This window comes from Choloepus didactylus, chromosome 10 (genome assembly GCF_015220235.1).
Source record: "Choloepus didactylus isolate mChoDid1 chromosome 10, mChoDid1.pri, whole genome shotgun sequence".
Taxonomy (NCBI): Eukaryota; Metazoa; Chordata; class Mammalia; order Pilosa; family Megalonychidae; genus Choloepus; species Choloepus didactylus.
In genome coordinates, this window is record NC_051316.1 from 91,408,343 (window position 1) to 91,431,547 (window position 23,205).

General features: G+C 39.2%; 1 protein-coding gene across 2 annotated transcripts in view; it reads right to left on the reverse strand.

The window, feature by feature from the left end:
• Positions 1 to 23,205, reverse strand: part of GPR107 (G protein-coupled receptor 107) — a 105,708-nt gene that overhangs the window by 37,829 nt on the left and 44,674 nt on the right. The window contains exons 8-15 of one of the 2 annotated variants that reach the window (XM_037851007.1): positions 20,374 to 20,484; positions 19,891 to 20,024; positions 15,333 to 15,408; positions 13,964 to 14,037; positions 13,391 to 13,508; positions 9,466 to 9,596; positions 8,768 to 8,811; positions 5,212 to 5,250 (exon numbers count right to left, since the gene is read on the reverse strand). In XM_037851007.1, the coding sequence (XP_037706935.1) occupies positions 5,212 to 5,250; positions 8,768 to 8,811; positions 9,466 to 9,596; positions 13,391 to 13,508; positions 13,964 to 14,037; positions 15,333 to 15,408; positions 19,891 to 20,024; positions 20,374 to 20,484 (727 nt within the window). The remainder of the gene's footprint in view (positions 1 to 5,211; positions 5,251 to 8,767; positions 8,812 to 9,465; positions 9,597 to 13,390; positions 13,509 to 13,963; positions 14,038 to 15,332; positions 15,409 to 19,890; positions 20,025 to 20,373; positions 20,485 to 23,205) is intronic. The other variant, XM_037851008.1, reaches the window with a different exon arrangement.

Consider the following 23,205-nt stretch of genomic DNA (forward strand, 5'->3'; position numbering starts at 1 on the left):
AGGTTAAACAACACACTCCTAAACAATCAGTGGGTTAAAGAAGAAATAGCAAGAGAAATTGCTAAATATATAGAGACGAATGAAAATGAGAACACAACATACCAAAACCTATGGGATGCAGCAAAAGCAGTGCTAAGGGGGAAATTTATAGCACTAAACGCATATATTAAAAAGGAAGAAAGAGCCAAAATCAAAGAACTAATGGATCAACTGAAGAAGCTAGAAAATGAACAGCAAACCAATCCTAAACCAAGTACAAGAAAGAAATAACAAGGATTAAAGCAGAAATAAATGACATAGAGAACAAAAAACAATAGAGAGGATAAATATCACCAAAAGTTGGTTCTTTGAGAAGATCAACAAGATTGACAAGCCCCTAGCTAGACTGACAAAATCAAAAAGAGAGAAGACCCATATAAACAAAATAACGAATGAAAAAGGTGACATAACTGCAGATCCTGAAGAAATTAAAAAAATTATAAGAGGATATTATGAACAACTGTATGGCAACAAACTGGATAATGTAGAAGAAATGGACAATTTCCTGGAAACATATGAACAACCTAGACTGACCAGAGAAGAAATAGAAGACCTCAACCAACCCATCACAAGCAAAGAGATCCAATCAGTCATCAAAAATCTTCCCACAAATAAATGCCCAGGGCCAGATGGCTTCACAGGGGAATTCTACCAAAGTTTCCAGAAAGAACTGACACCAATCTTACTCAAACTCTTTCAAAACATTGAAAAAAATGGAACACTACCTAACTCATTTTATGAAGCTAACATCAATCTAATACCAAAACCAGGCAAAGATGCTACAAAAAAGGAAAACTACCGGCCAATCTCCCTAATGAATATAGATGCAAAAATCCTCAACAAAATACTTGCAAATCGAATCCAAAGACACATTAAAAAAATCATACACCATGACCAAGTGGGGTTCATTCCAGGCATGCAAGGATGGTTCAACATAAGAAAAACAATCAATGTATTACAACACATTAAAAACTCGAAAGGGAAAAATCAATTGATCATCTCAATAGATGCTGAAAAAGCATTTGACAAAATCCAACATCCCTTTTTGATAAAAACACTTCAAAAGGTAGGAATTGAAGGAAACTTCCTCAACATGACAAAGAGCATATATGAAAAACCCACAGCCAGCATAGTACTCAATGGTGAGAGACTGAAAGCCTTCCCTCTAAAATCAGGAACAAGACAAGGATGCCCGCTGTCACCACTGTTATTCAACATTGTGCTGGAAGTGCTAGCCAGGGCAATCCGGCAAGACAAAGAAATAAAAGGCATCCAAATTGGAAAAGAAGAAGTAAAACTGTCATTGTTTGCAGATGATATGATCTTATATCTAGAAAACCCTGAGAAATCAATGATACACCTACTAGAGCTAATAAACAAATTTAGCAAAGTAGCAGGATACAAGATTAATGCACATAAGTCAGTAATGTTTCTATATGCTAGAAATGAACAAACTGAAGAGACACTCAAGAAAAAGATACCATTTTCAATAGCAACTAAAAAAATCAAGTACCTAGGAATAAACTTAACCAAAGATGTAAAAGACCTATACAAAGAAAACTACATAACTCTACTAAAAGAAATAGAAGGGGACCTTAAAAGATGGAAAAATATTCCATGTTCATGGATAGGAAGGCTAAATGTCATTAAGATGTCAATTCTACCCAAACTCATCTACAGATTCAATGCAATCCCAATCAAAATTCCAACAACCTACTTTGCAGACTTGGAAAAGCTAGTTATCAAATTTATTTGGAAAGGGAAGATGCCTCGAATTGCTAAAGACACTCTAAAAAAGAAAAACGAAGTGGGAGGACTTACACTCCCTGACTTTGAAGCTTATTATAAAGCCACAGTTGCCAAAACAGCATGGTACTGGCACAAAGATAGACATATAGATCAATGGAATCGAATTGAGAATTCAGAGATAGACCCTCAGATCTATGGCCGACTGATCTTTGATAAGGCCCCCAAAGTCACCGAACTGAGCCATAATGGTCTTTTCAACAAATGGGGCTGGGAGAGTTGGATATCCATATCCAAAAGAATGAAAGAGGACCCCTACCTCACCCCCTACACAAAAATTAACTCAAAATGGACCAAAGATCTCAATATAAAAGAAAGTACCATAAAACTCCTAGAAGATAATGTAGGAAAACATCTTCAAGACCTTGTATTAGGCGGCCACTTCCTAGACTTTACACCCAAAGCACAAGCAACAAAAGAGAAAATAGATAAATGGGAACTCCTCAAGCTTAGAAGTTTCTGCACCTCAAAGGAATTTCTCAAAAAGGTAAAGAGGCAGCCAACTCAATGGGAAAAAATTTTTGGAAACCATGTATCTGACAAAAGACTGATATCTTGCATATACAAAGAAATCCTACAACTCAATGACAATAGTACAGACAGCCCAATTATAAAATGGGCAAAAGATATGAAAAGACAGTTCTCTGAAGAGGAAATACAAATGGCCAAGAAACACATGAAAAAATGTTCAGCTTCACTAGCTATTAGAGAGATGCAAATTAAGACCACAATGAGATACCATCTAACACCGGTTAGAATGGCTGCCATTAAACAAACAGGAAACTACAAATGCTGGAGGGGATGTGGAGAAATTGGAACTCTTATTCATTGTTGGTGGGACTGTATAATGGTTCAGCCACTCTGGAAGTCAGTCTGGCAGTTCCTTAGAAAACTAGATATAGAGCTACCATTCGATCCAGCGATTGCACTTCTCGGTATATACCTGGAAGATCGGAAAGCAGTGACACGAACAGATATCTGCACGCCAATGTTCATAGCAGCATTATTCACAATTGCCAAGAGATGGAAACAACCCAAATGTCCTTCAACAGATGAGTGGATAAATAAAATGTGGTATATACACACGATGGAATACTACGCGGCAGTAAGAAGGAACGATCTGGTGAAACATATGACAACATGGATGAACCTTGAAGACATAATGCTGAGCGAAATAAGCCAGGCACAAAAAGAGAAATATTATATGCTACCACTAATGTGAACTTTGAAAAATGTAAAACAAATGGTTTATAATGTAGAATGTAGGGGAACTAGCAGTAGAGAGCAATTAAGGAAGGGGGAACAATAATCCAAGAAGAACAGATAAGCTATTTAACGTTCTGGGGATGCCCAGAAATGACTATGGTCTGTTAATTTCTGATGGATGTAGTAGGAACAAGTTCACTGAAATGTTGCTATATTATGTAACTTTCTTGGGGTAAAGTAGGAACATGTTGGAAGTTAAGCAGTTATCTTAGGTTAGTTGTCTTTTTCTTACTCCCTTGCTATGGTCTCTTTGAAATGTTCTTTTATTGTATGTTTGTTTTCTTTTTAACTTTTTTTTTCATACAGTTGATTTGAAAAAAGAAGGGAAAGTTAAAAAAAAAAAAAAAGAAAAGAAAAAAGACAACAAGGAAAAAAAAAAAAAAAGATGTAGTGCCCCCTTGAGGAGCCTGTGGAGAATGCAGGGGTATTCGCCTACCCCACCTCCATGGTTGCTAACATGACCACAGACATAGGGGACTGGTGGTTTGATGGGTTGAGCCCTCTACCATAAGTTTTACCCTTGGGAAGACGGTTGCTGCAAAGGAGAGGCTAGGCCTCCCTGTATTTGTGCCTAAGAGTCTCCTCCTGAATGCCTCTTTGTTGCTCAGATGTGGCCCTCTCTCTCTGGCTAAGCCAACTTGAAAGGTGAAATCACTGCCCTCCCCCCTACGTGGGATCAGACACCCAGGGAAGTGAATCTCCCTGGCAACGTGGAATATGACTCCCGGGGAGGAATGTAGACCCGGCATCGTGGGATGGAGAACATCTTCTTGACCAAAAGGGGGATGTGAAAGGAAATGAAATAAGCTTCAGTGGCAGAGAGATTCCAAAACGAGCCAAGAGATCACTCTGGTGGGCACTCTTACGCACACTTTAGACAACCTTTTTTAGGTTCTAAAGAATTGAGGTAGCTGGTGGTGGATACCTGAAACTATTAAACTACAACCCAGAACCCATGAATCTCGAAGACAGTTGTATAAAAATGTAGCTTATGAGGGGTGACAGTGGGATTGGGAATGCCATAAGGACCAAACTCCACTTTGTCTAGTTTATGGATGGATGTGTAGAAAAGTAGGGGAAGCAAACAAACAGACAAAGGTACCTAGTGTTCTTTTTTACTTCAATTGCTCTTTTTCACTCTAATTATTATTCTTGTTATTTTTGTGTGTGTGCTAATGAAGGTGTCAGGGATTGATTTAGGTGATGAATGTACAACTATGTAATGGTACTGTAAACAATCGAAAGTACAATTTGTTTTGTATGACTGCGTGGTATGTGAATATATCTCAATAAAATGATGATAAAAAAAAAAAAAAAAAAAAAGTAAACAAAATCCATTCTCCAAAAGCTACACTCAATTGCATATCCAGGATGAGCAGCTATAAACAGCAGTTCCCCTCATTGGCAATTAGTCAGTCAGAATTGTAGCTAAACTAAAAATGATATTCTTAAGTCCAAGTCATTGTCCAATGTCACACTACGAGTCAGTGGAATAATGAGCCTAAGAACAGGAACCAGAATGTCAGGATGCATCTAGCAAATTGCTTCCAAATCTAATAAAAGACAATACTGCCATAGCCTTTTACTTTTCCAGTCACCTCTAGGATGGGCTAGATTTCAGAAGGGATGAACTGAGAAGCACAGATGGCCAACACAATGATCCAGGAAGGTTATAGTATGCTCATTCCAGCTTTCCCATACTGCTTCCCATCTGTCCTATTGTGGTTGAGCAGTATACTCTTCCACATTGCAGTCACATCCAAGGCTGGCTTGCCAACATGGAATGCTATTCCTGCGAGTTCTCTGTAGAAAAGACTTCAGCTGTGAGAACATGGCTGCTTGACTCTGAAGTGTTACAAGCATAACCATTTTTCAAAGTATAGCATGAAATACGTATTTGCAGATAAGCTCAAAAGCATCCCACAGTCTAAACTCAATTTAGTCAAAGTTAAGAACCTAAATCAAAAAGACACACCCATGCTAATCTACTCTGTCCCACTGTTAAAGAGGTCATGATATTCGCTGGTTAAGAAATGGGTACTTAACAGTATGTCATCCTGAGAATGGTCAATGTGAGCCCAAGTGTGCCATGCTACTTACTTCCTGCTTTCATATTCGCTCGAGACCCCATACTGCCACCTGGTGGAAAAAAAAAAGGAGAAACTGCCTAGTATGCTCTAGGTCAGGACAAAAGCATTCCTGTTCCACTGTTTCCGCAGATGCTGGGGGTCAAACCTGGGCTTCACTGCTGTACTATCCACCCCTGGCAGAGTACTTTACTAGGATTCTTTGTTAACTACTAACAGGATCCGGAGTAAATAAATGATCACAGACACAGTTAACAATAACCAGTCATCCCCAAACCTCTAAAAGCAACTAGTGGAGAAGGCAGAGTCAGTCAGAGGGATTAGAATAAGGGAATTAGTGGGAAAGGGACAGAAGAGGCCACAAAGGGAGAAGAATTACACCAAGAAGAAAAATACAGATACAACTTATCACCTTAAAAATATTGCCCATAGGAATTCTGATATATTTTCAACCAAACAGCCAGAAAAACTAACTCAGAAACAAAGAAGTACATAAAGATGAGAAATTCAAATGTCTCATCTCAATATATGAAAATAAGAAACAGAACTATTGCATATAGGGAAAAAATAAATACTTATTGCAAACTATATACTACAGTTAGTAGTATTTTAACATTCTTTTATCAACAGTAACAAATGTACTATACCAAAACTATGAATCAATAATGGAGGGGGGGCATGGTTAGGGGTATGGGAGGATCTGAGTTTCCTTTTTTTTGGTCTTTCTTTTCTAGAGCAGTGAAAATGTTCTAAAAATTGAAAAAAAAAAATTTGTGTTGATGGATGCACAGCTGTATGGTGGTGCCGTGGGCAACTGATTATACACTTTGGATCTTTGGATAGTTGTATGGTATCTGAACAATCTCAGTAAAAACAAACAAACAAACATATATATATATAAATAGATTGGGGTGATGAATGCACAACTATATGATGGTACTATGAACAGTTGATTGTACACCATGGATGATTGTATGGTATGTGAATATATCTCAATAAAACTGAATTAAAAAAAAAAGAAACAGACCTATTCATAAATTATAAAAATAATAAAGTCATCTTTCTTTATAATGTGTGTGAAGAGACAAGAACATTCCCCCAGACATTAGTTATTTCCAGAGGGTGGGTTTTTATTTTCTTCTTCGGGTTTTTTTCTGTATGTGGCAGGGTAGTTTTCCTTTACCCCATTCCAATAAGGCAGGAGGGTCCTCTGTGCCCCCTGGCTCAAAGGAAACTGTGTAGCCAGGCCAAAAGCAAAAACTCTCTGATAGTAAGTGTTTTAGCTTAAACTCATTGAAAAGTTTACACCAGAGGGAGAAAAAGGGAATCCAAGGCCTCCGAAGGAAAAGAGGAGAAAAAAAGAGAGAAGGGCTATTTCTCAGGACTAGAAAGGAAACAAAGGCCAACATATTCTGCGAGAATCCTGACGGGCCTTGGGAGGCCGGACTCTGAGAACCAACCAGGGCTCCTAGCTGAGGCAATAGGCAAGATCCTCAGGCCTAACGCTGCCTAGAAGCAAGAGAGCTAATGGACCTCAATAGACCACAGGGGACTGGATAATAGGAATCTTGGAGGTAACTAATGTGGGCCAAAACTGGGGATATCCTCCTGAAAGCTATTCTAAATAAGAAGAACCCTTGGACTCTGCCTGTAAAGACTGGAAGGTAGGTTTAGTTCAATTTAAAGAAAATCACGTGATATTCATTGTATACCAAGTTTATGAAATCCAATTCATACCCACTATGTTTTCCAAATTTTCTAAAATGAACCCACGTTACCTTTATGATCAGAAAAAAAGGTCATAACAAAACTTCAACAACAAAAACCCATTTAAAAAAATTATTGGTAACTAAAAATCTGCCTTACAACAAAATAAGGTTTTAGTGGCTAAGAGAATTCAAATAGAGTCAGGAGGTTGTCCTGGAGGTTACTCCTATGCAAGCTTCACCTAGATATGCCAAATGACCACCATATGATAAGCCCAAATCAACAGCAGTCCTGAAAACCTTAAAGAATACCCAGATCCCTATCTGAGACTCAATAAATTTATTCTTCAGAAACTCAAATCCTTCCGAGTGCTCCTATGCCAGCTAAGTCCCGAAACCAAGAGGCAACAGCCTCTTCAAGAACAGCAACTATATGTGTTCTCTTTGCTCATAAAGTTGACACCCCTTTTCAATATGAACAGGTTAGGGTGGTCACTGCCTAGACATCCCTGAAGATCGGGAAAGTGATTAAACTAGAGGAAAGGGTAGCAACAGACAAGATGAACATGACATAGCAAAGGATTATGAATATTGAATTCTTATATAATTTTCTTTTTCTTAGTTGTAGGGTATTAGAATAGTTAGAAAGAAAGAATTGAAATGGTGGAACTGTAAACCATAACATCCTTTGAAATTTGTTCTATAGCTACTTGTTAAATTGTAATTTGAAAGCTATACCTTTTTGTATATATGTTAGATTTCACAATAAGGAAATAACTGAAAATGTGGTACTATAACTCATAATAACTTTGGAAATTTCCTATATATCTACTTGTTAATCATACTTTGAAAGATATTACCTTTTTGTATATATATTTCATAATAAGGAAGTAACTGAAACTGTGGAATTGTAACCTATAATATTCTTTGAAATTTGCTATTTGTTAAATTGCACTTGGAAAGCTATCACTTTTATGTATATATGTTATATTATACAATAAAAAATATGATTAAAAAACTTATTTGAACAATTAAGTTTTGCATGCACGTAATTTAAAAATTGGAAAACACAGAATAAAAGGAAATAACACTACTTATACTTCCACTAAAAAAAAATCTGCCTTAAAGAAAAGAACATGAATATCAGCACTGGGTGTATGATTTCATGGATCCAGAGGCAGCTTCGATGTTTGAGAGAGAACTGCTCCTTGAACCCCTGTGGTTTAGGAATTCCCTTTATGCCAAAGCCATCTGTGGTTGTGGATATAATTCAAATAACCTCAGAAACACTCCAAACATTTTCTTTGTGGCTTCTTTACTGACTTAGGAGGAATGGTTGGAAAATCAAGGAGATGTAAAAGGTTTGTAATGGCACAACCATTTAAAAATCAGAGTTTTAAAGGTTCTTTCGGGCATCAGGGTCTCGTTTTAAATTAATACCAACACATCTATTTTGAAAGTGTGTTAAATCAGCAGGAAGGGATGCTTTACACATATCCATCTCCAAGCCATAATAGCTCCTGTTCTCACGATGAAGTGTTATCTCTCCCTGGCCCCTCCAGGACAAGATTTTCTCTTTCTGATTCAATTTTGAGAAGGTGAAAATCACGCTCATGAGCAGAAGCGAAAAAAATCATCTTTATAAACTGTGATCACCCCCAAGCCTCCTTATACAAATGGTTTCTATAATATTCAACATTTGCTTCTCCACCAGACAACCCTTGATGCTCTTGCCAGTGAGCCCAAGGACTCCTCTGAAGACAGTATCTTGAGACCCATCAGTCCTTCCTCCACCTCTTAGCAGCACTTAAGCATGTGGGTTCAGGGAAAGCTGAGCAGCACAAAAAGCACAAGAGAACTTGCCTTTTCCATCTGTTGCTGATGCTTCCTGTAAATGTCTGATTGACCTAAAAATAACAAAAGGTTAGCTAGAAAATTTGCATTCTTCTCTATTTCTAGCTCTAACTATGTATGATTCTGGTAAAGACAAATATTTCTGGGCCTTGAATTCCTGAATTATAAGCTGAAAGAGCTGGACTAGATGATTTTAGAGCACTCTTCTAACTTAAAAAAAAAAAGTGATCTCTGATAATCCACACAACCATGTATAGTGCTCAAGTCTGAAAGCGAAAAATGCCCTCTGCTGGCTAAATCAAAAAGTCTGGCAGGAGCCAGTGTAGGAGGAGAAAATCAAACAAAACAATCAATTAAAACTCCTGATACCCATTCAATCTCTCATTCCCATAACTATTCCACACATTCCCTCCTCCCAATCCCCCAACACCAAGACAATGGGGCATCACTGACCCCACCTGCTATCTGGAAGAAGACAACCCTATAAGAAGGTCACCAGGCTGACTCCTAAAGTCTAAATCTATACACTGTAAGCATATGGCTTCATGCAAACTTCGTATTTCACTGACTGGAGATTTAAATTTCGTTGAAGAATATCAGCCTCCAGCAGATATCCTGTGTGCTTTGGGATCAGTTTGACAGCTGTTGCATTGGACAGGCAAGTCATGTGGTACCACATGTGTCCTCCCTACCTGCAGGTTACTCACCACACCACTGGGAAAAGGATGGCTCCACAGCACAGTAGGTCAACCAGAAACAGAGAATCCTTCCACAAGCCATACTCAGTCGTCCCTTCCTCGGTGGACTCAATGATAATGTAGGCTACATTTGCTAGGACCTAAAAGACATGAGAAGATGCTGAGGCCCAAAAGCATGGATGTTTCATAACAAGAACAGCAGCCCCAATAAGAGTGTGGACACCTGAGCTGACAGGTCCCCAACCTTTGACCACAGCATTATTTCTGGTCTCACATGCTCTTCCAGAACTTTGCCACTTTCCTATCAAGAAGTAGCCTCTGAGTTCTTACATGAACCAGAACAAATGTATGTCATTATTGCAAGGTATTAATAATAGGGTGGTATATGAGAAAAATTACAATTAATGCAAACTAAGGTCTAAAGTTAACAGAAACATTATAGTATTTCTTCATTAATTGTAACAGAGGCACTAAACCAAAGTTAAACATCAATAATAGGTGGGGTATACGGAGTATGGGATTTTTTTTCAGAAGAAATGAGAAAATTCTCGTATACACTATGGTGGTGAATGCATAACTATGCGATTATACCAAGGGCCAGTGATTGAACACTTATGATGGATTGTATGGTATATGAATAAAACTGAAAATAAATAAGTACATAAATAAATAAATAAGCCAAGAAAATTAATAAAAGGCATTCAGATTGGAAGAGAAAAAAACAAAAAGGAAGTAGTCCCTGTGCCATCCCCTTGAACCTGAGCAGCTTTTAAGTACTCTGACCAACAGAGTAGAGTGAAAGCAATGCCATGTGATTTCCAAGACTCTCTCTCTTGGGACACATATCTTTGGAGTCATGAGCCTTCTTGTAAGAAGTCTGATCACCCTGAAACTGCCACGCTGGAGAGATCATGTAGGCATACAGATGCCCAAGAAGCCCCAGTTATTCCAGCCCCCAACTGATCAAGTCTTTCCAGCCCATGAGACAGACATGAGTGAAGAAGCTTTAAGATGATCCCTGCCCCAGCCACTGTCTCACTTTACCCTGTTGAGACCCCAAGCAAGACCTATCCAGTTAAGCCACCCCCAAATTCCTGACCCAGAGAAACCATAAGAGAATAAATGGTTATCGTTGCTGTTTTTAACTTTTTATTTTGAAATACTTTCAAACTTACAGGACAGTTACAAAATTAACATAAACTCCATACAGAGAACTCCAACATGGCCCTCCTCCCTCAAATACCCGGTCTACTAATTTGAACATTTTGTCACATTTGCTTTATCATTCCATCTATCCATCTGTCTGCCTGCCTGACTATCTATTTACCAATCCATTTTCTCAACATTTGAGTGTAGGTAGCATACATCATGCTCCTTGAATATTTCCTAAGAAAAGGTTTTTCACTTAGGTCACCAACCACATTAAATGCAATTATTAAGACTGAGAAATTTAACACTGATATAAAGCTTACAGTCTATATTCCTATTTGGGTTTATCCTGTTCAGAATTTGATGAGCATCTTGGGGATGTGTATATTGATGTCTTTCATTAAACTTGGGAAGTTTTCAGTCATTATTTCTTTGACTATTCTCTCCACCCTTTTCTCTCTTTTCATTCTGGGACTCCGACAATGTATGTATAGGTTAGCATGACGGTGCCCCACAGGTTCCTCAGGCTCTGTTCACTTTTCTTTATTCTTTCTTTGGTCTGCTCCTCACACTGAATGATTTCAATTGTTTTATCTTCACGTTCACTGAGTCTTTCTTCTGTAAGCTGCAAGCTGCTGCTGATACCCTCTAGGGAATTTTAAGTCTTGTCCTTTGTTTGAGCCATTATTTCTGGTTTCTTTGTGTGTTTTGTGACCTTTTGTTGAAACATGTACATCTGATATCTTAATTTGTTATTGTTAAATTTAGATGCTGAGGCATCTGTTCTTTAAGTTTGCATCCAGCTAGTACTATGACAGAGCTTTACTTCATTATCAAGAGCTAACAAAAAAAGAAAACACTTCCCCAGTCTTTGCAGAAAGACCTGTACCTGGAAGCCTTATCCATACAATCAGTTTAAGGGTACAGCCCTAGGTCAAAGGGTAGGGGCCTCCCTGATCCCTTCTGCACATCTTGTCTTGGGCATGCACTTGCGGCCCTTGGAATTCCCGCATTTACACGGTTCCAAATATCCTTTCTTCCCTAGGAAACAATCTCCTCAAGGTCCTGGGCCCTGCAGTCTATATCCTACAGTCAGAAATCCCTTGCCCCAGGCAACACAACTTGTCTGCTCTCCCACAGCATTCTCTAAGAGAGTTCCATGAGCTACCGTCCTATACATAGGGCAAGTTCTTAGATGGCAAGTCCCCTAGGCCACCACCAGCCAGACTGGGCCAGACATACATGCTCCAAGTATGTGAGTGAGGGTGACTCTGCCCCTTCTGGCACCAGGACTAGGGATCTACTCTGGAAGCACAGGCTTCCCTGCACCAAGCCAACTGAGGGTGGGGACTGGGCCAGCCAGGGTGTTAGGGGATCCTACTGCTTTTAAGTGGCCTTTTTCTTGATTTGGTATTTGCCCTATCACTGTAGTCCTTTAACTGTTTTTTGTTTGGTTTGGTTTGGTTTGGAGCTTTGAGAAAGATGTTTCTGTCAGTGCATGCTGGTTGTTCAAAGCTTCTGTAGGGAGACAGAGCCCTGAAGCACCTCATTCCACTATCTTGAGTCAGTGATCATTATTGTTAAGTCACTAAATTTTGGAGTGATTTGTTATACAGTAATAGACAGTTGGAAGACTGTATTTTTGCTTTTTTAGGCACCATGGGCCTCAGAGGACTCACTCAGGTGCTGAGCAGGTAGGACTTTATATCCAATTTAGCCACAACGCTCATAAAAAAGGAGTAAACAGGGAAGTCTGGGCTCCATTACCCCACAGTTCATGCCAAAGGGAAGACGATTCAAAACAGAATGGATGGTAGCAGGTACTAAAGGAAAAAAGACACAGGAAGGCAGTATGGCAAAGTAGGAAGAATGCCCTCGTTCCATCAAGCTCTGAGACCTCGGTAGGCTGTAGGAATTTGGCCTGGGTCAGAGAAGTGGCCCTGACGGCTCAACAGCCAAAAGACCCATACAGAATCTTCTTTCACCAGACAGAAGTATTACATGTTTCTGCTCCTACTTCTTTGCCTTTGTCATATTCCCTCCCTTAAACATCCAGTCATAGCCCATCTCTGCCATAAAACCCTCCCAGATCATCCTAATTTAGGTAATTTGCCACTCCTTGGAGCCCTATAGCAACTGGTCTGTAGCATTCATTTGGTGCTAACATGTTGCTTATTATTGAATGTAAGGGTGGCTTTGCTGCAAACAAGTGCCATAATTTATCAAACAGATGCTCTTTGGTCGGCAGAGCCCTACTAGAAGCTCTCTACTTAGTGTAAGACTTTTATGTCCAGGTTTTGCTTCTAATATAACTGTTTAATATAAGACACGATAAGACTCCTCTTCTGAAGAGTTTATAACCATGTAAGGCAGACCTCAGCCCAGGGCCCCAAACATAGGAAGTGTTGAATATATTTGCCCACAATGCCTACTACAATATTCTACCTTGTGGAAATTCACTGGCATCATCCGCAGTTAATAAAATTATTATGTACCCAAGCTTCTTCAATAAAAGTACCATTTTGTTATAGGGCAAACTGATGCAGAAAAGGCAGTAATTTCCCAACTTCTCAGCAGCTTTCCATTCAAAGTCTAGGCATCCACATGCTGGTTTTAAAGACGACTGATGGTCAAGCATCTCTTAGACCAGAAGTCTAGGTTTTTGTCAGAATTCCAGAAAGAGAGCCCTGCAGTCTTCAATCCCCAATGGCAGACTCAGCCTTGAACTGAGCCCTGCTGAGGGCCAAGAGAGGAACTAGAACAAGCAGGATTAGAGTTCCTTTACCTGGAGTGGAATGACAATCATGAAGATCTTTTTGTCCTTATCAGAAAGGATGTGCTTAATGAAAGCCCAGCCAGTACCAATAAGTGCAATGGTGATAAAGAGTAGTGCACCTTTCAATCTGAAAAAGAAAAAATTTAACAGACACCAAGAGATTTCTTCAGATTCTTATTCTGAGAGTTAAATTGTGCAGTTCATTCTAGGACTTCATATGCCTCTTACAAAAGACAGGCACCCAAATTCAGAAAATTCACCTTAAGTGAACAATGAAAATAGTTAGCTACAAACCCAACTACCTACCACACAAATATTTAGCTATGTACTCCACTATCTGAGCATTCAAATGCTGCAGGTAAGCAGTCTCCTTCTAGTAATGCACTAGCAATCCTGGGTTATTAAGTAGAGACAGCCACCTATAAGTCACACACCTTTAGCATGGCAAAGACCCAGATGGGCTGCCATGGGAGGGCAGTGCTGGTCAACCTGGGACAGGTCCTTTCCTACCATGGCTTTCCTAACTTTTCTTGTATATCTTTTCATGGTATAAGTATTTCACATGTCACCCTGCATACTTACAGGTGAGTGATGTAGTACACAACAGCCCAACCTTCAATCGGAAAGCCCTGGGAAGAGATGTAGTGATAGTCGATCTGAAATCAAAAAACTGCATTTCAGAAAGGCTGATCTACCACATGCCTTAGCACACACTGAAAACAGCAAATCACACCAGAGGATCTCATGATGGGGAATGTCCACTCCCACCTAATTCCCAATTCCTAATTTGTCAGTTCACAATTAAACATGTGAGTGCACTAACAAAACATCAGGTAGTGTGATAAACTTGACATAAGGTTTCAATGTCACTAACACCCAGATCCTTCCCTTGAGAAAAATGGCTGCCTATTATGTTCTTAAAAATCTCTAAGGTCCAAATGTCACAGATCTTTTCAGTATCCAAGTCTATATATACATATGGATATATATAGATATACAGATACAGATAAATATATAATAAGTCAGTCAGTCAGTAAGTAAAATAATGTATGCAGAATCAGCAAAAGATTTGGCTTTGGAAAAAATCAATAAATTTAGAACTACCCGAGGCCACCAAAGCATTGTAATGAAAGTAGCAAGTTTCAGTAGTATGCCCAAAATGTTTCCTGGCAGAATACAAAATTCTAACTTTAATTTCTTTATACAGCTCTCATCCTATCACAAATGGCTATCTAGATATTAAAGTTAGTCAAGGATTCTATCCCCATTATCTATATGGTTCCAGAAAGAATCTTTTAACTGGATCGAATTGGGAAATTATCCCATTAACTGACATTTCTTGAAATTGTAACTGGATATATTATTGCTTTTTCCAGTGACAACATTTTTAAATGTGGTAGGAGAATACATGTCTGGAGATTTCTGCCCTCACAAGTGTGGTCCATGGGCAGGTCTACAAATTGGGGAAGTTGTGATCTTAGCCCCACAGGATAAACCTTCAGTTCTAGATATTCAAAACTTAAGCTTGAGTCTTATGTTTCAATCTTTAAAGCATCAATTTGCTCTCAAATAAGTATAACACTGAACTTCAAACCAAATGGGAATGTGAGGGAATATTTGGAAAAATAAAGGAAATAGTGGAAACAATTCAGCAGGTGGTACTCTAATCTCAAGAAATAACAAAAACAAATAAATAAAAGCAAAATAGTGTTCCAGGAAAATTCTGTGTTTGTAGGGAATATAAGATTTCTTAAGTCTAGTTTTGAGAGAAGTTGTGATCATTTAGCCCCCAAGACCAGCCCCCACCCCAGATAAAAGAAAGCTTCTTAGAAAGACATTGTTTCATCTTTTGTTTCTCACTGATCTAACACCTTTCTTCTAACTAAGTTTTTTTGCTCATATAGTCATTGTATACCATTTCACAAATGACCCCCAAAATGCTAATACATACTGCGTGGAACACCAAGGAAAGAGACTTGGTGAAAGGAAGAGCTGCCATCAGCCAGTGAATTTTAAATACATCATTCCTATAAAAACAGAGAAAACAGAATTAAAGAAGTATTTTATTCTCCCCAAGGAGAGCAGAAGCTCCAGGCATCAGATATATTCTTAAGGAGTATATACACCTAAAATAAGCAAACCACACAAACATGAAGGCTTTTTAAAAAAGTAGTTTCTGAAGGTAGAAAAGGCTTCAAATAAAGCCTTAAAGTCATCTCTAATATATAATCTGATGTTATGAATGGAACCACGAGTTGTGCACTAAAGCCAGACATGGGCTCTGAGTCCTGACAAAATGGAAATCTAACACAGGCTGCTGGCTTCCTCCCCAGAAACCACCCTGGAAAAGCCAGAGACAAGAGTGAGGTGGATGGATCTGAGAAAACAGAATGAAAACCTCAGGAGAAAGCAGAAGCTGATGAGGGTGCGTAGGGGAAATCTGCAGCTCAGAGTAGAGGAATGCTGAGAGCCAGGCATCAGGGATGAGCTAGAACAAAGTGCTTGCACCACACAGCTTTCTCTCCCCCTCACAGCTGCTGCCTGCCAAACACACCAGGCCAATGGGGCACAACACCTATTGCCACCCCCACCTCCCAACACAGGGGTATAATGCTGGTATTAGCCCTCCTTCAGTCTTCTAGGTATTAAATTCCTCTCCCACTTCCTCCTAAGAATTAACCTAATAGAGGACACAGGAGAACATTATGGAGAAAAAGGTAAATCTGTATTAAAGTACTTAAGTGAAGACTTGAATAAGAGCCACAAGGGGAACTCACACTCTCAGATATTAAGACATTCTGCAAAGCCACATGAGTAAAAATAGTGGAACACATGAAGATCAGACAAACAGACCAAGAGAACAGACTAGAGAGCTCAGAAATAGATTCATGATTGTAGGGAAGCTTGTTCTATGATAAAAGTTACACCAAATCAGTAGCAAAGGATACACTGTTTACTACTTGGCAACTAGAATAATTGGCTCAAAACTATACACAGAAAAAAAATAAAGTTGGAACTCTACTTCATACATATATAAAAGGAGAACTCCAGATAGAGTTCTAAAATAAAAATGTAACACAAACATTTTATGATGTTGGAGTAGGAAAGAGCTTCTTAGGATCCAAAAGATACTACCCTAAGAGACTAAAATTAAGAAGCTGTGATGCCACTGAAATGAAAGGCTTTCGTTCAACAATAACACTACAGACAAATCTGTCTTCTACCAACAGACTGGTAGAAGAAATCTGCAATGTCCAAAATGGACTAGGGATTGATATCCAGAAAAGACAAGAAACTCATGTAAAGCAACAAGAAAAAGACAGAACACCCAAAAGAAAAATATGCAAAGAATATGAAAAGATAGTCACAAGAAGGGAAACCCAAATGGTTCACAAATCTTTGAAAATATACTTCATATCAATAATATTCAGAGAAATGCAAAATAAAATGAGGTATCAGTTTATATCCGTCAGATTGGCAAAAATTAAGGTGTCAGTGTGGAAGAGCATGTGGGGAAATGGGAACCCTTACGCACTGCTGGCGAAAGATAAAAGTGGTATAGCCATATTGGTGAGCAACTCTTATAGTACTTAATAAATGAGATTATACTCCACCACCTAGCATGCCTCCTTCTGGGAATGTACCTCAGGGATTGCACAGATCCATAAAGAGACAGGCAGGAGGAAAGTTCACGGTAGCACTGTTGGGGGTAGTATGGAGATGGAGGCAACCTAAGGGTCTGTCACTTAAGGAATGAAAAAGTAAAATGTGGAGATACTTACTACGGAATGTTGGGGAGTAGTTAAAAATCAATGAACTAAAGCTACTTGAATGTTCCATTAAAAAAAAAAATGAAGTAGATGTATATACATCAATGTGAAGAGATTTTTATAAAAAAGGATAGTAGAATGGAAGGAACAAAGTTATTTCAGAATATGTGTTTTTCCCATTGCTTTGCTTTATTTTGTTTATAAGTATTTTTTATTTGATAAAGTAATTAAAAAAGGATAGTATAGAGTGAAAAATGCATAAGAACAATATCTATAGAAAGTATAGTTTATGTAAATTAAAAATACATGCAGTATCAATAAACGTTATCTATTTATATGACTGCGTAACTATCCAAAAACACATGTCAAACACATTTGAATGGATATCTATGATTGGGAGGGAATGTGAGAGAAGATAGGAAATGGAGGGGAAAAACAAAATAGAAGATGATGATAATGAGTGGGTGCCATGAACAAGGCATTTGTGGTCCAAGCACAACCAGATGATTTGTTCCCTGTTACTTTCCTATTCTGGTGCCCACCTACTTAGAGGTCAAAAGGGAAGTCAAGGCCAGAGTAGTCTGTCACTACTGAATAGCAATGAGATTTACACACAGTGCAAAACTGCCCATTGTAAAGAGCTGTGCTCACTCATACATTCTGGCAACTTTGACTAAAATGTCAATGGCCAGGACAGTGATATGATGGAAAGAACACAGGCTCTGAAGCCACACCAACCTGGGCTCGAATATTGCTTTTACCCTTATGAACTTAATCTCTCTAAGCCTCAGCAACCTCTTCCGAAAATGGGGCAATATCTACTTCAAAAAGCTGTTGGAAAATTAACTGAATTAACCAGCATAAGTGCCTGACTAGGCACAGAACAGATACTCAAAAAATTACCAGCTGCCTGTTTTTCCTTAACACTTCTCCAGGATTCTCTTCCCCAAGATTTGAAACCCAAGACAGAACTCACAGAGTTGAAAGAGCCAAATATATACACAGCAAGCAGATATGAGTTCCAGTCCCAGTGCTGTCATGTGATGCTAGCCATGTCTCTCACTTCCCCTCCCTGGGCCTCAATAAAAGGCCACTGAGCTCTCCAGTTCCTTGTAGCTCTAAGGGGCTAAAGCCCTCTGAAATGCCTGGCAGCCTTGAAGTCAAATACCCTTACATCATTAAAATGTCCAACCTACCGGAACTATCTGTAAGACTCCCAGAAAAACATAGGGATGAGGCCAGAGGGCTTAAAATATTTATGCATTTCTGCATGTATACTCACATTCTACTTTGAAAAAAAGTTAAGCATACATAACTTATACAAAATAGGCCAGCCTCATTTAACCACAGATTTAAAATGTCAGAGCCTGTAACAATGACTATTGGGTCACTAAGTAAACGCCTGGTTAGTAAAAATTATTTTACATGTATTTCATATTTGCAGAGCAACCTGGTTTTCAAAGCACTCTCATATAGATTATTGTTTGGAAATCATATAGCAAATCTAAGAATCTAAGATTCGAAGACAAAAGCAGATTACTGTCCCAATTTTGAGCCGAGGAAAAAAGAGACTTAAAGTGAAGCAAGGCATGCTGGTTGTAAGAGAGACTTCACACTTGAAATCAGGTCTTCTGGCTCCTAGTTCTTAATTTTCTAATAAAAGGAAAAGCAAAACTTTCAATCTTTAAAAGAAAAACACAAAAACCCTTTATGGCCTGAATTTGTAGGATTCTTTCTATTTTAGAAATGACTGCCTGATAATCTAGTCTAAACAGGATTACATAGGTTCTTCACAACCAAACAAGAAACTCCTTCCATCAGGTGGATGTAAAAGATATTACAACAAACAGGAATCAGAAACTGTACCCAGCCAGAGCCCAATATTCCCGACTCTGAGAATGTCCCCTAGAAGATAATCATGCTACCGGGAATTTAAGCCTCTCAATTTCTGCCCCCAATGCTCCATAGAAAGAGGTATTTGGTATTTGTGGATGCTTATTTTATGAATTTCAATTAATTCCTTTTAAAACATACATCATTTACTCACTTTATGGTCTTATAATATCATAAATAGTTCATACTATTTATTCTCTAACAGAAAATTAGTATTTTCTCAATTTCTCAGAAGGGAGACAGACAATTAAACATTAGCTCCATGCACATGCAGCTACTGCCTCAAGAACCAAGTAGAGGAAGTTAAAGCCTCAGGGATTTCAGAAGGAAGGCCAAGAGCCAGGCAAATGGGATCTGAAGAAGCTCCCTCCAGTGACAAATATCTGGATGTCAATAAAAAGAATCTATCCCAGCCAGGCTTTCAGCTGATGCCCTCAGTACTGAACAGTAACTCCACACTCTCACCCAGGCATGGGTCCTTTTCATTAATCTCCTCTTTAGAATGATCAGGCACTGAATGGGACCAATGTACTCACTCTTGGTTCTAGACTGTGGTATCTCTGCTGTGGAAACACTTTGTTTACACATTTTATTTTGTTTGTATGTTATTGAAATATTTGGATTTGTTTTTAAACAAAGCAATGGGAAAGGAACAAACACCAAGGAATGCAAAGGTCTCCCACACTACAAGAGTCCTGAACAACCTCCCTAGTGTTCTGGGGACGATGCTCTTTGACGACAAGATTGCTAGTGCTAATTCCTCCCAGATTCAGAAGCCAGTAAAAGATGAAATTTAAAAATCTCAAGACACTCTAAGTTGAAGGTCTAAAGGAAATAATAATTTACCGTCTTTTTCGAAGGATGTGAATCCAGATGGTCCCAGAAAGGAAGAAGAAAAAGGCCATAGAAATGTATAATTTGGGGAGAGGAATTTCTCCTGCTGAGAGGTAACTGTCAGGATTCTTCTCTGTGATCTCAATCTGAAACCAGTATGAAATCAGTTTTACTTTCAAGGAAGGGATCATCCCTTACTCAGCAACTTGGAATCTCAGTTTCCCCTTGAGCTTAAGAAAGTGAGTATCAGCAGATAAGAGCCACACTCTTACTGCATAGTCAAAGTATAAACCACTCTAAACTGCTTTAATATTATTTATGGATTCTCTGCTAAAGTACCCCAGTAGCAATGATTTTAAACTTCCACATTTTTCTCTTACTCTGCTTAAGAGTTCTCAAAATCTATTCTTATCGAGAAATAAATGATTTTCATTTTATACTGCTGACAACATTCTCAGGCCACCCCATGTGGAATTGTCTCCATACGGTACTCACATCAAGGCTGAATGAAAACTTGCCACTAGACCGTCTTTCATTTCCAAGGCATTTATGAAAATAAAGACTGTAGAGGCCTTCTTGGTCATCAGTGCTGATGTTAAAGAAAAACTGAAAATGAAGAAGAAAAAAAATTTAATCTTCAGCTAAATTTTTAAATCTTAGAAATAAATCATGACTATTCTAGACAGAAGAAAATATAGTCTACTTAATCAATGCTCCCAGAGCAGTTTAAACAATGTTTTCTTGTTCTGTGATTCCCCTTCCAAACATTCTGTCCTGACAATTTAGAAGTATACAGAAAAAACAATTGGACTATGAACACCTATACACCACTTCCTAGATTCTACAATTAACATTTTACTAGAGTTGCTTTATCACCTATCTATCCATCTATGACAGCCTGCAGAGATAATCTAAGATTCAAGCCCACATATCATTCTGCTCTCTAAGTAAAAAATACTCTTTAAAAAGAAAGGAGGGACTTTTGGGAAGATGGTGGAATGAGGACAGGCAGAACTCACTCCTCTACCATAAAACAACTAGAGAACAGGCAGAAACTGTACAAAGCAGTGGTTCCGGGGCCCGGGTGACCAGAGAAGGACCACTGCAATATATAATGAAGAGCTGGATGAAAAAGCGGAGAAACTACAACTGAGAAACTACAATTGAACTGGAAGTGTGCTCAATCACAACCACCCTTGAGGCCCACGGCTGTGCACCGGATGGACCATATTTCGGCTGCAGTCTGGAGGAGTTAACCCTCTCAGTCCTGCAGCCTAGAGTCTTTCCATGTGGGAGCCCAGGAGCCAGCAGACTCATTATGTCCACATACAGAAACCCTGCTACGGAGCCCAGTGCCCAACCCCCATCCCTGAGGCTGGTGCTGTAGATGCCTGGACTTGGGGGAGACTGAGAAGCCCTCCCCTCGGGAGGAGAGGGAAACACAGAGCAGTGTTAGTCTGAAGGCCAGCTGGAAGGGAGACCCTCTGGGTCTTACAGCCTGGATTATATCTGCATGGGGGAACCAGGGCTCTCATGGCTTGGCTGCGTACACAAGTGGAGAGGCAGGGTGAGGGAGAGAGCTACATTGCAATGCCAGGTACCCTTTCCCCGTACCCTAGAGGCTAGCAGGTGTACACTGGCCTGGGTTTTGCCCGCTGGTGAAATGCAGTGCACTTGTGGGTTGGCTGCTGGCTGGTGAAGTTGAATCTCTAAGACTTGTAGCCTGAGATCTTTCCTTGCAGGAGTCTGGGAACCACCAGATCCACCATACCCACAAGCAGAGTCTTTGCTGCAGTGCACAGTGCCCATCCCCTATCTCTGGAACCAGGAACTTCCTGTGTGCCTGGACCCGGGAGAGACCGGAAGGCCCTACCCTCAGGAAAACAGGGAGAAGCAGATTAGTCCTAAGCTAATCGTTGGCTGGAGAGGGCAGCTCTCTGGGGTCCAATGTTCTGGACTCCGACCTTGTCTAGACTCTGCCCAGCCAGTTGCTACAGTCAGAGAGAGGGGAGGTTGAGGGGAATTGGTGGCCCAAGAGTACCATCTGCTGGAAAGACTAGGAAAGTGCAATCTGGCAAGCTGCTTTTCTGCCCAGCCACTAACACAGCCTTCTGAAAGTGGATGCACCCTCTGGGAGACCCCAGCCCTGGTCTGGCTGGGAATTACTGACAAATCAAATACCTAAGGAGACCTTCAACGCAAACTCAAGCAACAACAAAATCTCAGACAAGCAAAGGAAACCAATTTTCAAAATAATCTTATCAAGATTATCAGATGCCACGAAATCAGCAAAAAATAACAAGGCACATGAAGAAACAAGAAGATACAGTCAAGTCAAATGATCAACTTAAAGTCAGAGACAGAATTTGGAAACAATGAATCAAGGATGTTCAAACAAATCTACTAAATAACTTCAATGTGATGGTTAAAGAGATAAGGGATATCAAGAAGACAATAGAAGAGCATAAAGAATTTTAAAGAACAGAAAAGTAGCAGATCTTTCAGAAATGAAAGATACTGTAGATCAAATAAAAGTATACTAAAGACATACAATAGTAGATTTGAAGAGGCAGAAGAAAGAATAAACGAATTAGAGGACAGATCAACCAAATTTGAATGCACAAAAGAACAAATGGAGGGAAAAAATGGAAAAATTTGAAATGGATTTCAGGGAAATGATTGACAACACAAAGCACACAGAGGTTAACAATAATAGGTGCCCCAGAAGGAGAAATGTAAAGGGCAAAAAAGATTATTTGAGGATATAATTGCAGAAAATTTCCCAACCCGTACAAAAGACAAATATGCAAAGCAAAGCACAATGTACTCCAAATAGAATAAATCCAAATAGACTGATTTCCAAGACACATAGTAATGAGACTGTCAAAGGCTGAAGAGGAGAGAATCCTGAAAGCAGCAAGAGGAAAGTGATTCACCACATACAAGTAAAGTCACATAAAGACTAAGCACTGAATTCTCATCAGGTGCCATGGAGGCGAGAAGACAGTGGTACAATATATTTAAGATTCTGAAAGAGAAAAATTGCCAGTCAAGAATTCTTTATCCAGCAAAACTGTCCTTCAAAAGTGAGGGACACTTTACAAATTTCACAGACAAACAAATGCTGAGAGAATCTGTTAAAAAGAGACCAGTCCTGCAAGGAATACTAAAGGGAGTTCTGCTGGCTGAATAAAAAAGACAGAAGAGAGAGGCTTGGAGGAGAGTATAGGAATGATGATTATCAGTAACAGTAACTAAAAGAATAAAAAGAGAGAAAAATACCAGATTTGACAAATAAAAGCCAAGGGATAAAACAGTTGAAATAAG